The sequence below is a fragment of the Helicoverpa zea genome, chromosome 13 (assembly GCF_022581195.2).
Source record: "Helicoverpa zea isolate HzStark_Cry1AcR chromosome 13, ilHelZeax1.1, whole genome shotgun sequence".
NCBI classification, from domain to species: Eukaryota; Metazoa; Arthropoda; class Insecta; order Lepidoptera; family Noctuidae; genus Helicoverpa; species Helicoverpa zea.
Window position 1 is genome coordinate 8,336,189 of NC_061464.1, and position 14,103 is coordinate 8,350,291.

Below are 14,103 nucleotides of genomic sequence, written 5' to 3' on the forward strand. Positions count from 1 at the left end.
TACTTTTTATCCCGGTACGGGAAGTAGTTCCCACGGGATGTGGGTGAAACCGCTGGCAGAAGCTAGTCATCCGTACATATAAACTCGCATTTATAATATTAGTAGGATGTAGGAGTGCAGTATAAAATTCAGCTTCAGTGTAAGCAATTATGTAAGTTCATTAGTATAAGCGCTTCCACGAAACCCTATTTGGGCCCGCAGTGAATATAAACTTTTTGTTGGCCTTTGTTGCCGCGATATGTACAGTAAACTGCACATTTGTGGTAACTTTCATGCACCTTAACTCAATAGTAATAAGTACGATTTTCCTATAAAACTATTATCACTGACCTGAAGTTGACTGTACAACACCAATAATTGAGTGAATGTTGAACTAAAATTATTGGAATTATGTTACTTTTTTGCAGTAGCTGTCTGGATTAACCGCACTTTCACACTAGCGGAATTTCTGCTCGGTTCTTACAAGCGACAACGTTCTATTGTACGGGCGTTATCGCGCGTACAATAATGGTTGGTTAAGCTACACGTGACAAAAATCCACCAGTGTGAAAACCTTTTTCTTCCTTTACATAAAATCCCTTTCAGATAAAATTATCCTTATATCCTTGCTCAGGAAAACAATGGACAAGCATACATTTTAAGAAGTTTATAACGATTATTTGACTATTCGAAAAACACAGCATTCTACCTTACTTTATAGCGAACTTGTAGGCTTATGGTAATGCGAGTAAAAACCATGTAAAGTTGTAGTGTAGCTTACCATGTTTTACCATAGGATTACCGTGTAAGCCATTTTACAATGTTAATGTTTTAAGGCCGTTCACACTGATTGGACGATAAGGCAACGTATATTTTTGAAACAATGTTCAGTAATGTAGCTTTTTGTGTAAGTAGAATGGTGTAGACAGTCTTTTGTTTAATTCGATTTAGGAATTTAATGTAAAGTTATTTTCTGGTCAGTATGTTTTCTATTATAGTTCGGCCATTCAGAGAATGCGTTCCTGACACGTCGCGATTGAACTGACGACGTAACTTTGCAATGGCGTTGCAGTTACGATAAAAATATTTTTGCTGGTTGTTTACCGTTTTAACAATTGAGGAGCATTAAAACAACATTATTATATCAATAATCAATGAATGTAGTTACGTCGTCAGTTCAATCGCGACGTGTCAGGAACGCATTCTCTGAATGGCCGAACTATATCACCTTTAAGAATGAAAATTTTAAAAGTCAGACGAGACGACGACGAGAGAATTCGCGAGACAGGGTTAAAAAATTGCGATTCTAACTTGTCCGGCAAAAAAAATTGACACATTTTTATTAAATGTTAACAGAACATGAAATATTTACTAAGATATAACTCAACAAAGATGAGAGTGGACAAAATTTTATCGTGTATTTTCGTTATTATTTCTTTGGGAGAGAAAATATACGTATCATTATTTTAGTGTTATCTAAAAGACGGACTAATTACTTATTAAATCTAACAAGTCTAAAACCTGAACATGTATTTCATCATCATTAAATTAGGTTAGTCTGACTAGACATGACGTCATCAATATAAATCATTCTGTTTATAAATATTTTAATACCTAATAAGCCTTACCTTATGTTTGTCAAACTGTATGTCCCTGAGCCAGGGGTCGAACAGGAGTTTATCTGGCTCGATGTTAACGGGGCTCTGGCGACGACCCTTGTTGCACATGCTCCATTGCGGGTTGATCAGACCCCAGAAGCCGGGACCTGAGGGTAAAAATGGCTTTATTACATTAAAGAATCAAATTACGACAATCATCATCATCATCATCTTAGCCATAGGACGTCCACTGCTGAACATAGGCCTCCCCCTTAGATCTCCACAGATACCTGTTGGAGGCGACCTGCATCCAGCGTCTTCCGGCGACCTTTATAAGGTCGTCTGTCCACCTTGTTGGTGGACGTCCTACGCTGCGCTTGCTAGTCCGTGGTCTCCACTGAGTGAAAAGTTGGTTTTGTTTTACCAATTCGTGTATATTATTCAGCTGTCATTTGCACCTCTTTTGCAGCCATGTGGGTAGTCAGAAGCCAGAAAGTCTGACAACTAGTCTTACCAAGGGGTACCGGGATGCAAGGGTCCTTATAAATCCATATAAAACACTGGTACTCAGCTGCATCTGGTTAGATTGGAAGTCGACCTTAACATAGTTGGGAAAAGGTTCGGGAGATGACGATGGATGAGAAGCACCTAATAATCAGCTATGATAGACACACAGATGGACAAACTTCAAAGGAAAGGGTTCCATAGGGGTATAAGGATCCCTAAAACTCCTGTATTTTAAAGTAGCTATGTCATTGAGATTCGACACTCGTTTTATAGCGCGTATTTTATTCATGGCCAATCCTAAAGGTAAAATCGTAAAACAAAATTTCACTATTTTATTTATTTTAGCAACTTTATTGACTTTAAATTGATGTTACCATAAAATTTCAAAGTTATTGGTAGTACGAATTTATGATTTAATTTTATGCTTGACGTCATGGATATATTTTTTTATACCTTTTTAAATAAAAACTGCATTGAGGTATCAGAAGTTTTTTTTTTTGGTATTACATTGCAGAAGTTACAATATTTGTTCCATAAATTAATGTTAATACGATCTAAAAAAGGATATATCGCAGGTCGTGTGAGTTGTCAAATTCCGAGAAAAAATATTAATAAACTGATGAATTATTTGAGTGTTATATTCAAAAAGAATCAATAAATTCGACAGATATTGAAATTAAAACGTCTTAATATGCGGTAAAACATATTTACAAAAAAAAACAGTTTTCTATCGATTCAGTCTGTTAATTATGATATTATCAACACTTTTTATCGTATATTTGTGGCGTTAAAATCGTAGGTAATTAGGCTATCGATTTAGTAGTGCCCTTCAAAACGTATTGTTAAAATACTGAATGTTAATAACAATGTTCAATCATGTTGTTTCTGTTTTTAGGGTTCCGTACCCAAAGAGTAAAACGGGACCCTATTGTTTTCGCTCCTCTATCCGTCCATCCGTCTGTCACCAAGATGTATCTCATATGCCGTCATAGTTAGAGAGCTGAACTTTTCACAGTATTTGCCGCTATAACAACAAATACTGAAATCTAGAATCAAAATAAATATTTTGGGGGGCTTCCATACAACAAACGTGATTTTTTTGTCCGTTTTATTAATAATGGCACGGAACCCTTCGTGCGCGAGTCCGACTCGCACTTGGCCGGTTTTTCTTTTATGTTGTCACTGGGTAGCTGTATCACCCGCTTCTCGTAGAAAGTAGGTGAATGAAATATAGCCTATATAACCTGAAGATAACTTACCTTCTGTGAAAGAATTTTCAGTAGAAATTATTTTAGCTTTAGTAGGGCTTTTAGGCCTTAACAAACAAATAAATGTATTCTCTTTTTAATATTGATAAGGACAACTATTTATCACGATCTTTTTGAGTAAGCCAAATAGATTGATAGCAGTTTATAAAACTACATTAGACTTAATTAAAATGTTACTACAGCACACATTTCATAACCGCAAAATCCATTGAAAATCAAATAACATCATTACCATACAATTCTAAAGAAATTAGTTTTAAATGATGACGAAACCAAAATTGCGTAAAGCGTTATTCGAATGGAAAGCCCATTCGACCCTGTAATATGCGTTGATATCATTCAATAGGATTCGGGAGACCGCAAAATTTGGTCACCATAGTCTATTGAATCGTACCTAATGTGTAGGGTGTACCCACAGTAGACACTATCAGTCGTCATTATCCTAGTGAGGACATTACTCTAAAGCTGGGTACTCACGAAGTGTAGCACGTAACGTATCAGATACGGTATCAACCTGCAAGTGGGTACGGCTCGGCCACGGTCCTCACGAGCACACTGCGAACCGAATTTGTGTTCGCAGTGAAACCGCCACTCGGCGGGTCACTGCGAGCTTACAGCGCTCCACGCGCGAGCGGCTCGCAGCGGGCTTGTGCCTACGTACTCACTTGTTACCGTATCTGATACGTTACGTGCTACACTGCTAAGTGAGTACCCAGCTTTATATTAGCTGGTTTTGGTTTGACCGACTTTGACAAAGTAGGTAAGGTTTTTGAAGTGGAGTAGAGTATTCTATCTTATGGTTACTTTCTGAAAGTCTTTGAATGCGAGCAAAACCGACCAATAAGTGTCTACAGGAACATATTTTCTTGTTAAATGAAAACTATGTAGTAAATCATAGGCAATTATATGGTTTCAATGTTACTATTATAAGTATTGATTATGTTACGTAGGTATAAAGATGCACTTAATACGCATAAAGGTGAATTTCTCAATATTATTTCATTCAGCATATAAATAGATATACTGAATAGTTCGTAAATCTATTCCTAACCCAATGCATGATTAAACCAAAAGGCAAAATTGTACGAAAATCGAATAATTAAATACTTAATTAAAATTATTCATGCATTTGCTAATAATTATCATAATGCACATCATAGTAAACATTAATATTTCATATAGAATCTAATTCATTATTCAAAACTAATTCATTGTAATAAATAATTTTATTGACTCGTAAATCACTATTTGAAACTGAGTCAGTAATTTTGTGTACATACTACATTTAGTAACTACCTAAATATCGATTTCTTTTGATTACCAATACTACTTGAACTAAAACTTAACTGTAGTTTTTTGAAGAATTTTGCACATCATTTTTACTAGTACAAGTTTCAGGAGTTATAATAGGAAAAATATTACAACTCAAAATTCGGTATTTTTTTTTAAGTGAATGGTTTTTAAAACCGCCCCGTCGTTTCTATAGTAAACACAACATAAAACTACGACCAAAAATCACACCAAAGAATCCACATACATTTCAAAATAGATAAGTACGTTGAAATTTCGGGTTGGTCGAACATCGACTACGTATAATGACACGGTAGAACAAGCATTATCATTAAGATGGTATCTCTGATCATTACGGAGCCACCATTATGTGAATATATGTTACTACGACCCCAATATTCGAGCCATTGAGAATACCCGCGGCTTGATTTCACCTGTGACATCATAGTGACCTTTTCGTCCTTCGGTCGGTGAAGTGTGATTGGAGAAGAAGAAGCAATGAATGATGAAGCAACTGAATGAAATGAAGGATGTGAACAACTTGACATGACGAGTTTGACATAACGTTAGTTTCAACATGATACGAAGTGTGATTGGAGTGGATCCTTGAATGGGTGATAGTAGGTCACCCATTCGGTCATGACGAGTTATTACGAAAAGTTGCAGCTATGATATCATCTGCGACATCATAGCACAGTGACCTTTTCGTCTTTCGATCAGTCAAGTGTGATTGGAGAAGGTACGCTTAACGCAGTCGATCTGTGGATCGGTGTGCAACTTAACGTGACGAGTTCGACATGATATCTGGAAACTGTCAGTTTCAACCTGTTAAGAAGTGTGATTGGAGAAGTAATGCTTGGCATGGTCGGTTTATGGATGGATGACCAACTTATCATGAGGAGTTCCTCCGTGTTTTGAAAGGCACGTTAAATTGGTGGATTCCGGCAGTAATATTTAACATCTGAGGCAGTTATTACGAACGTACATAGCCAGAAGCCAGAAAGACGGACTACCAGTCTTATCAAGGGGTATTGGTAGCTCAAGTGACTGAGTTGAGGAGGTTAGATAGGCAGTAGCTCCTTGTAAAACACTGGTACTCAGCTGCATCTAATGATACTGGAAGCCGACCCCTACATAGTAGAGAAAAAGGCTCGGCAGATGATGATGAAGAATTGGTTTCTGATGATGAATTGTAAAGAACTTACTATATATAGGTTGTTATTGTATGTATATTTAACTAATTTGCCATAGGTTCAAGCAAATCTGTTGGTTGCAAAATTGTATGCATTCTGAAACGATGCCTGAAAATAAACATGGTAGGTACCTATTATTCCTGTTAATGGACATTCAGTACGTCATGAATTGCTATACCTACCTACTTAATTGAACGTTTGCCATGAAATTATGTTTTGAAAATATTAAATTTCTGTTTCATTGGTATTATAATTAGCTATTGAACTGAAATATGTCAAATTAGTCAATGATAAGAGCATAATGACGGTCCGTTTCTATATCAGATTGCAATTTGGGAAATACAAATTTTCTATTTAGAATCGAGTGCAAATAGTTTGACCTAAAACAGCACATGTTTTTTTAAAAGAAATATTTAACTAGTCGTGTTCCCGCGGTTTCACCCGTGTCCTGTAAGAACTACTGGGAAAAATATAGTCTATGTTACTCGGGAAGAGTGTAGCTTTCCAACAGTGATAGTATTTTTTCAAATCATTTCAGTAGTTTCGGAGCCTTTAGTTAACAATTGAAAAATGTTTGCTCTTTATTACCTCTATATTAGTATAGATTAGTTTCAAATATATATGTTACGGGTAATGCTAGAAGGTGGAGTAAACCTAGGTTTACCCGGGTTGACTTAGTATTACCCAAGCTTCTTGGGTAAAGTCCGAATAATAAGTAAAATAAATAATAATTCGGGGTTTACCCATGCTCTAGGTCTATGCACCTAGGTCTACCCAACTCTGTCTGGGTAATGTTAGGTGTTGCGTAATTTTCGAGCCCGTGGTTTAATTCTAGGTCGAACGTGGTACTATTGAGGAAATGTTCTCAAGGAATCATTTTTCTGTGTGTCATGATAAACTGATTGATATTGAAAATATATCACCAGAAAAAAAGCTTACGAGAGGTTGCAAATGAACAGTCGCTTTCAGGAGGCCAGGGTTATAAAAGGTGTAATTGCAAAACAAAATGTGGTACAAAGAAGTGTTCATGCAAACCTGCAGGAAAATTGAGAAATTCTAAATGTCACAGCAGTTTATCTTGCTCAAATAAATAATTTAAATTTGAACAATAACGACCGTTATTAGTTGTTTTTTATATTAAAGCTATTAAGTTTATGCTCTTCAAGCAATTACGATCGCCTTTGTATGTTTTTTAAATCATAAATGTTTAAAATGACCTTGGATTTTCATTTCACTAATTAAGTACACAAATTTTAACATTACCCAGTCAGAGTTGGGTAGACCTAGGTGAGCATGGGTAAACCCCGAATTAAAATTTATTTTAATTATTATTCGGACTTTACCCAAGAAGCTTGGGTAATACTAAGTCAACCCGGGTAAACCTAGGTTTACTCCACCTTCTAGCATTACCCGTAACATATACATTAATATAATTATTATGAAATTTCTTTACACCCAATTGTTAGTGCACATTAGCATACGGCCGACCGCATGTCAATGGTAACCGTCCAATTTAAGTAGAGCTCGTCTCTTATGTAATATTCAAACGGGTGAAGGTCTATATAAACTTGTCATGTTATACCTTGACATCGCACTGCGGTAACTGTACTACGAATACGTTGTTGTAATTAGCTTGATTAGATACCTAAATAGATCGGTCAAGTTTACAATAACACTGATATACTGGGTTTAGGAGGTCAGATAGGCAGTCGCTACATGTTAAACAATGGTAGGTACTACCGATCTATGTGGATGGATTGTGTGAAAGTCGACGTGGCTAGAAAGAATGTTACTTGTGAGATGATGAATGATAGAAGAGTATGGAAGAAGAAAATGTACTGCGCCAACCCCAAATAAAATTGGTGTTGACTTTTTTTTTTGACGACGTCAAAAATCATCAAATGACCCCTCCCGCTGTGGGTTAGTAGCGGCGAGGGAGTGTCAGACTCTTACTGACTAAAAACCGTCGTGTTCCGTCATAGGCATTTTATGTACCAGGGCCGCGGTATCTCTTTCGATTGACTCAGCTACCGATCTAAGCAGATGATGTATTTAAGATTACAATATGTTTTTTTGTCTGGACAGAATCAGTTTATGTCAAATAGGGTAACAACCTAATACCTACTATAGTTTACAATGTTTTTTTTCGTGGGTCATCGCGTCTTTTAAATACATTTCGAACTAACCTGAAATCCCGTCGTAAGTCCACCATTCTTCCCAGCTACCGGATATATCTGAAAATAAAATAGTCATATTAATTTACTTTATTAATATTTAATTATTTAAAACTTAAACACAAACTAGAATATTGTATACATATAATGGGTTCCATTCTTGGTGAGAGGAGGAAAATGCGCTATTTCGTACCCACATTTTCGGTCACCTTAACCATGGAAGCCCGCTTTGAGCAACCGTGGTGATTAACGCTCAATCCTTCTTTGTATGAGATTAGGCAGCCCAGCAGTGGGACGATTAAAAGCCTGATAATAACGAATTCTGATGAGGTTGTATTACGATTTAAATCTCCGGTTCCAGGATCTCTTTCGTACTATCAAAATGTGGTACCGCTGATGACTGTATTATTATGGCACGTTAAACTGTAGGTCCCGGCTGTCATTGAACATTCTTGACAGTCGTTACGGGTAGTCAGAAGCCAATAAGTCTGACACCAGTCTAACCAAGGGGTATTGGATTGCCCGGGGAACTGGGTTGAGGAGGTCAGATAGGCAGTCGCTTCTTGTAAAGCACTGGTACTCAGCTGAATCCGTTTAGACTGGAAGCCGACTCCAACATAGTTGGGAAAAAGGCTCGGAGGATGATGATGACTATATTAGAAGTACCCACCTTTCACGGAGACGCATAGGAGAGTGAGTATGAAGAGCGAACATTGGTGCATCCTGTTGATGCAGCGGTCACGCCGGACCACTCATTTGGCTGACACTACTGCAACAAAAGAAATGCATGGTTAAGAATAAGCATGTTGAATGACAAAAAGTATTTTTTCCGTCTTCTGGACAGTCCTATTTTTTCTATCACAACAGCAAAAATACTACACTACAGCAGATCGTGACGTCGCGAGACCTTTTTTTTTTTTTTTTAACGACGTCAAAAATCATCAAATAACCCCTTCCGCTGTGGGTTAGCAGCGGAGAGGGAGTGTCAGACTCTTACTGACTAAAAACCGTCGTGTTCCGTCATGAACTTTTATGTACCAGGGCCGCGGTAGACCGCACTCTCAATGAATTAATATTGTCTGACTGTTTTTTTTTCGTTGAATTTGACAGATCTGTCAGTCAGTACAAAAATCGCTATTTTCCCTTGAAGTTTCACCAATACTAGTACAGTACGCATCAAATATTAGGTACCGATTTATTATCGATTTATTAAATAAAAACAGATGTCTAATATTTTTGCTCATCTAAAAGGACTAATAATAATCTATTTTTTTTTACTTTTTAAAAAACTTATACAAATGTAAATAACTTGAAAAGAACTGGTTCTTTTTAATAATCTCAAATGAACTAGGGTTGTTGTGTTTGCATGTTAACATACCATTAGACCTGTCACCTCGTATTTGTCTTTAGTTAAAAGCACTGGTTAATTGCAACAGCTAATTCATTTTAACTATTACAAGTTTTTGGTGGCAAACACACTTTTCAAATTCAATGAAGGATTTGCGTTTGTAACCTTCGTAATAGAATTTATGCGAGATATAGATTATATAGTTAATGACGAATTAAAAAAATATATAAAAGACAAGATTTATTTTTTGAAACGATACCCTTTATTTATGCATCTAAGTTTAACCTACACAAGAAAATAAATCACACTTAAAGATCCAAACAACTATCTTTGTTACTCAAATCTGTACATCCAACATGCCTAATCCACCCTAATTATCCCTAAACAAATCCAGGGTATCCCACTATAGTGTCCTATCCCTTAGATATCCTTTTATCTCAAGTCCTGGTTAAAAAGACGTCGTGCAAGGAAATTACCGTTTTATCTAAAAGTCGCAATCTACAGATAAGCAGTAATGGAGGCAGATATCTGCGCTTTTCTGCGCTAATTATCATTGAACTGTGTCCCTATCTTAATGTTGTTTGCTTGAATATTTGCTAGTGTTTATGTTTGTTTGAAGCCGAAAATCGATCTCAGTGGCGTGCACTTGGAGAGGCCTATGTCCAGCAGTGGACTGCGATAGGCTGATGATGATGATGATGATGATGATGTTTGTTTGGTAGTTTTAACTACAGCTTTTGAATTCACACTAGCGGATTTTTTTATAGGGGCGTAGGTACATCCTACGGTGGACTTGTGTAAACTATCTATCAATGGATTTCCGATTATTGTTTGAATTTTGACATTAGCTAAATAAAATTATGACGAATTTTCATACCGCGAAACAACGGATAGTTTATAGAAATCTGCAATGAGCTACTTGTTCTCTATTCTTTATTGTTCTACTTTATCATTACTTCAGACGTTCATGTCAAAGTGGTGTAACTACATAACTTTAAATTCTAAAAACAGTTTATTTCCATCTTTTTTATACGAGGACCATTTCTAAACCGAATAACTAACAATTTCCAATCAGACAGTAAAACAAGCTTCAGCCACAAATCAGAAAACAACCATCCATCTAACCCTATCAACAACAAAGTGGTGATCGCCCCCAAATTAAAGTTAACCCTGCAAATGTTCAAGGCGTTGGGGGTGCAATCTCAAGTCGTTTGCCCCTCCCGTTTCCCGGTGTAGCCGATGGTATCAACATCCGGGGCTCAAGATTCACCCTTTAACGAGTCAGGCTATCATTTGAATCTATTTGTGTTCAACAAAGTATTATTAGATGGTGATCGAAGTTAGTAGCCTAACGCACAAGTATTTTGAAAATGCCATCTTTATGCTAGGTAAGGTTTATTATTAAGCTTTAAGCTATTTGCACATGTTGAAAGATGGATGGATTGCCTGAAAGATGATGTGAAAAGGAAGGGAGTGAGTGTCAGTATGACGAGTGACAGGGGAAAATGGAAGAAAATGACATATTGCGCCGACCCCAAGTAAAATTTGGGAACAGGGCAGGAGAAAGAAGAGTTAAGCTATTTGCACAAAATTTAAATATTTCAAAAAAGGCCTTCTTAAGCTTTAAGTAGGTACACGGCTGGTCATGGTTTGGTTCATCATCATCATCTTCTCAGGCATAGGACGTCCACTGCTGAACATAGGCCTCCCCCTTAGATCCCCTCAGCTCCCGGTTGGAAGCCGGTTTGGTTATCGCTGAAGTATATTGAAATGGTACAAAATAAACTCTGTTGTTAATATCTAAGGTTCAAATTAGTTTAGCTAAGTATAATAAAGTGACATTCTAATTTGTAATATTATATTAGTCACACATACGATTGGAATTTAATTTAGTGATGAACAGAATTCTGTGGATAATTTGCAATTTTGTGAAAATTATGTTCGGTTGAAATAGGTGAATGTTTTATAATAGTTTAATTACTATAACATGTAGGTAGGTAATAGGTTGACATTTTATTACCTATGTTGGTTCAAAACTAATTATGTGTAAATGTAAACGGAATAAATGTTTACTGGTAATGCTTGTGTAACGAGTTTTTGAAGTAGGTAGTATTTTTGGTACTGGTTTCATCATCCGCCGAGCCTTTTTCCCAACTATGTTGGGGTCGGCTTCCAGTCTAACCGGATGTAGCTGAGTACCAGTGCTTAACAAGGAGCGACTGCCCTATCTAACCTCCCCACATACAAACTTAGAAAAGTTGTATTGGTACTTGCCTGACTTGGAATTGAACCCGTGCCCTCATACTTGAGAGGTTCGTTCTTTGCCCACTAGGCCAGCACGTCTCATCATTTTTGGTACTGGTTTATTTGTAACTAATTATTAACTAAAGGTTACAATGCTGCTTACATTAGACATAATATCGCTGCGGTTATTGAATATCGAGTTCTCATTTATAGAGTTAAATAAATAATTAACTTATAGTATTTTTGACTCCCTGTAATTGTACAAACTTTGTCAGTTTTTAGTTTTAATTCTATTTAGAAACTATTTTATATAGGTTACCCCGTAGATACATGAAAATAATAATTATTTTTTATTCAAGAACATCACATTATTAAATACAAAAGTTATAATTTCATCATCTTTTCGAAACTATTAAAATAAAGGTAGGTACAATACATTTAACTTAAAAATAAAACTCAAGACATGAAAATATTATTGGCGTCGCGAATACTAGACAGAGGGACTATAAATTCTGCCAGACGAATTTTGGAGTCAGACTGTCTGGCGACATGGCGAGCGAGAAGTTACGGAGTCGACCAATTCGTCCATATTTATTTTGTTTTTTGAAATAAAATGGGTAAATTGATTTTTGAGTAGCGGGTTTTTTTTTCTTATTTTTTTAATGTGTTTATTGTGCTCATTTAATTTTTTGTTGTGAATTCTATTCTGTTATACAAAACGTCTGTGTATAAAAAGGCTGAAAAACAATACTGTTTTTAGTTTTTTTTTTTTTTACTTGATACTTTATAAGTTTATCGAAAGAAATACTATGATCCCTTAACTCTCAAATATATTTCTATATGCAATAACAATTTGTTTAGTGTAGGTAAATTAACTACTTATTTTTGGTACCTAATTAAAACTGAATAACGATATGGTACATGTTTAAAAAGATAGCCCTCACGACGTAACGTATTCACGTGCAAGTAAATACATAGAAAAATAACAAATGGCTCATTAAACATAACATTTTTCTCAGTAAAGAAAAAGTACACTGAAAAAAATACATTTGCAGAAATCATAAATCTATACTAACTTCCTTTACATTCAATTTCTAACCTTATGACTAAAGGAATAAGTCTCAGAATGGGATTAATGCAATGTTAAGTCGTTAAAAGCGCTCACTGTTGTTACTTGGGGCCATAAGAAAAGCTGTTACTGAAATTATGTAGAGTTATGGGTTAATTTTTCATGATGTGGTAGAATTAAGTAGTTTCTTATAAAATAGTATGTTTTTATTAGTCGCGAAAAATAGGCTTGCATTAATTAATGATACAAACTCATGTGTATTTTTCAGACAAACCAACTTGGTTTTGTGTGGGTGCCACACTGCAATCAGTCAGTTGCTAAATTGAAATGTATTTTTTTCTTCAATTTAGAGCAGTCTTGTTGTTTCCTAAATTACCATTACCTTTACTTTGCATTCTTTACAGCTACATACATATATATATAACATAACTCTGCGAAAATACGGACGAAGTCACTAGCAACTGACTGTCTGCAGTGTAGCAACCACACAGAACCAAGTGGGGTATTAAATGAAAGAAAGAAAAAAAAATATTGACACAACACAAGACATAGGTAGGTACATACATACACATAGAAATAAAAAATATGAAAAGGTTGCGCCAAATTGGTCCAGTTCAGCTAGTGCCTGACGCTGGTTTTCAACTGGACCTATGAGGAGTTGCGGGTGTCAATCGGTACAAAATAATTAATGGCTTGCTCGAAGGTGACCAGTACCTACGAAACTAAAAAATTTCTCATACTGCACTCACCAACACGCATATCCAGTGCGGTGAGTACAGTCAAATTTAAGGCAGCTTGGAGGCGGTCTTTGTCAATGATTTAAGGCTGAGACGAACGAGCGATTTTTGTTCTTTTTTTTTCCACCGCTAACTTCATGGCCCCACCCGAACCGGAAGTTAACATCGGTCGGTAGACAAAGCTCGTTGTTTACAGGATGTGGGTGTATCTGAAACTTGCTGTTGACGTAACTAACTGTAGGCTTTTTCCATGAATACGTTGTGTCTGGCCCGTGACGCCTCGCAACGGGTTTTTTTTTTGTAATGTTTCACGGTGCAGTTCGAGGGTTATTTTGAAGTTAAGGATGAATTTAAAAGATTTATTTTTTGAGTATCACTGTGGGGTAAATCTCATTTATTCTTTAACTTGCTCTGCCCAGCGGTTCCACCATGTCCCAATTAGTAAAGAGCTCTAAATACTAAAGAACATTTTTTGCTCATGCAAAACTGACAGGAGTTTGTGTGTATGAATCTTATATCGTGTTGACCTTTGTTCGTCTTTCACGCAAAAGCTACTATGTGGATATTGATGGAACTTTGCAGTAATATATAGCTTATTTATTGGAATAACATACGGGCTACTTTTTATCCACGTGCGGGACGTAGTTACTTTGGAACACTGATGAAACCGCAAGCAAGAGCTGTTACTGTTACAGC

General features: G+C 36.2%; 1 protein-coding gene across 2 annotated transcripts in view; it reads right to left on the reverse strand.

Annotated features, from left to right (window-relative positions):
* The window catches only part of LOC124635501 (carbonic anhydrase-related protein 10), a 118,673-nt gene that overhangs the window by 61,818 nt on the left and 42,752 nt on the right, over positions 1–14,103 (reverse strand). For both annotated transcript variants that reach the window (XM_047171362.1, XM_047171361.1), the window contains exons 2-4: positions 8,680–8,778; positions 8,022–8,069; positions 1,608–1,744 (exon numbers count right to left, since the gene is read on the reverse strand). In XM_047171362.1, the coding sequence (XP_047027318.1) occupies positions 1,608–1,744; positions 8,022–8,069; positions 8,680–8,731 (237 nt within the window). In that variant the 5' untranslated portion in view covers positions 8,732–8,778. The remainder of the gene's footprint in view (positions 1–1,607; positions 1,745–8,021; positions 8,070–8,679; positions 8,779–14,103) is intronic.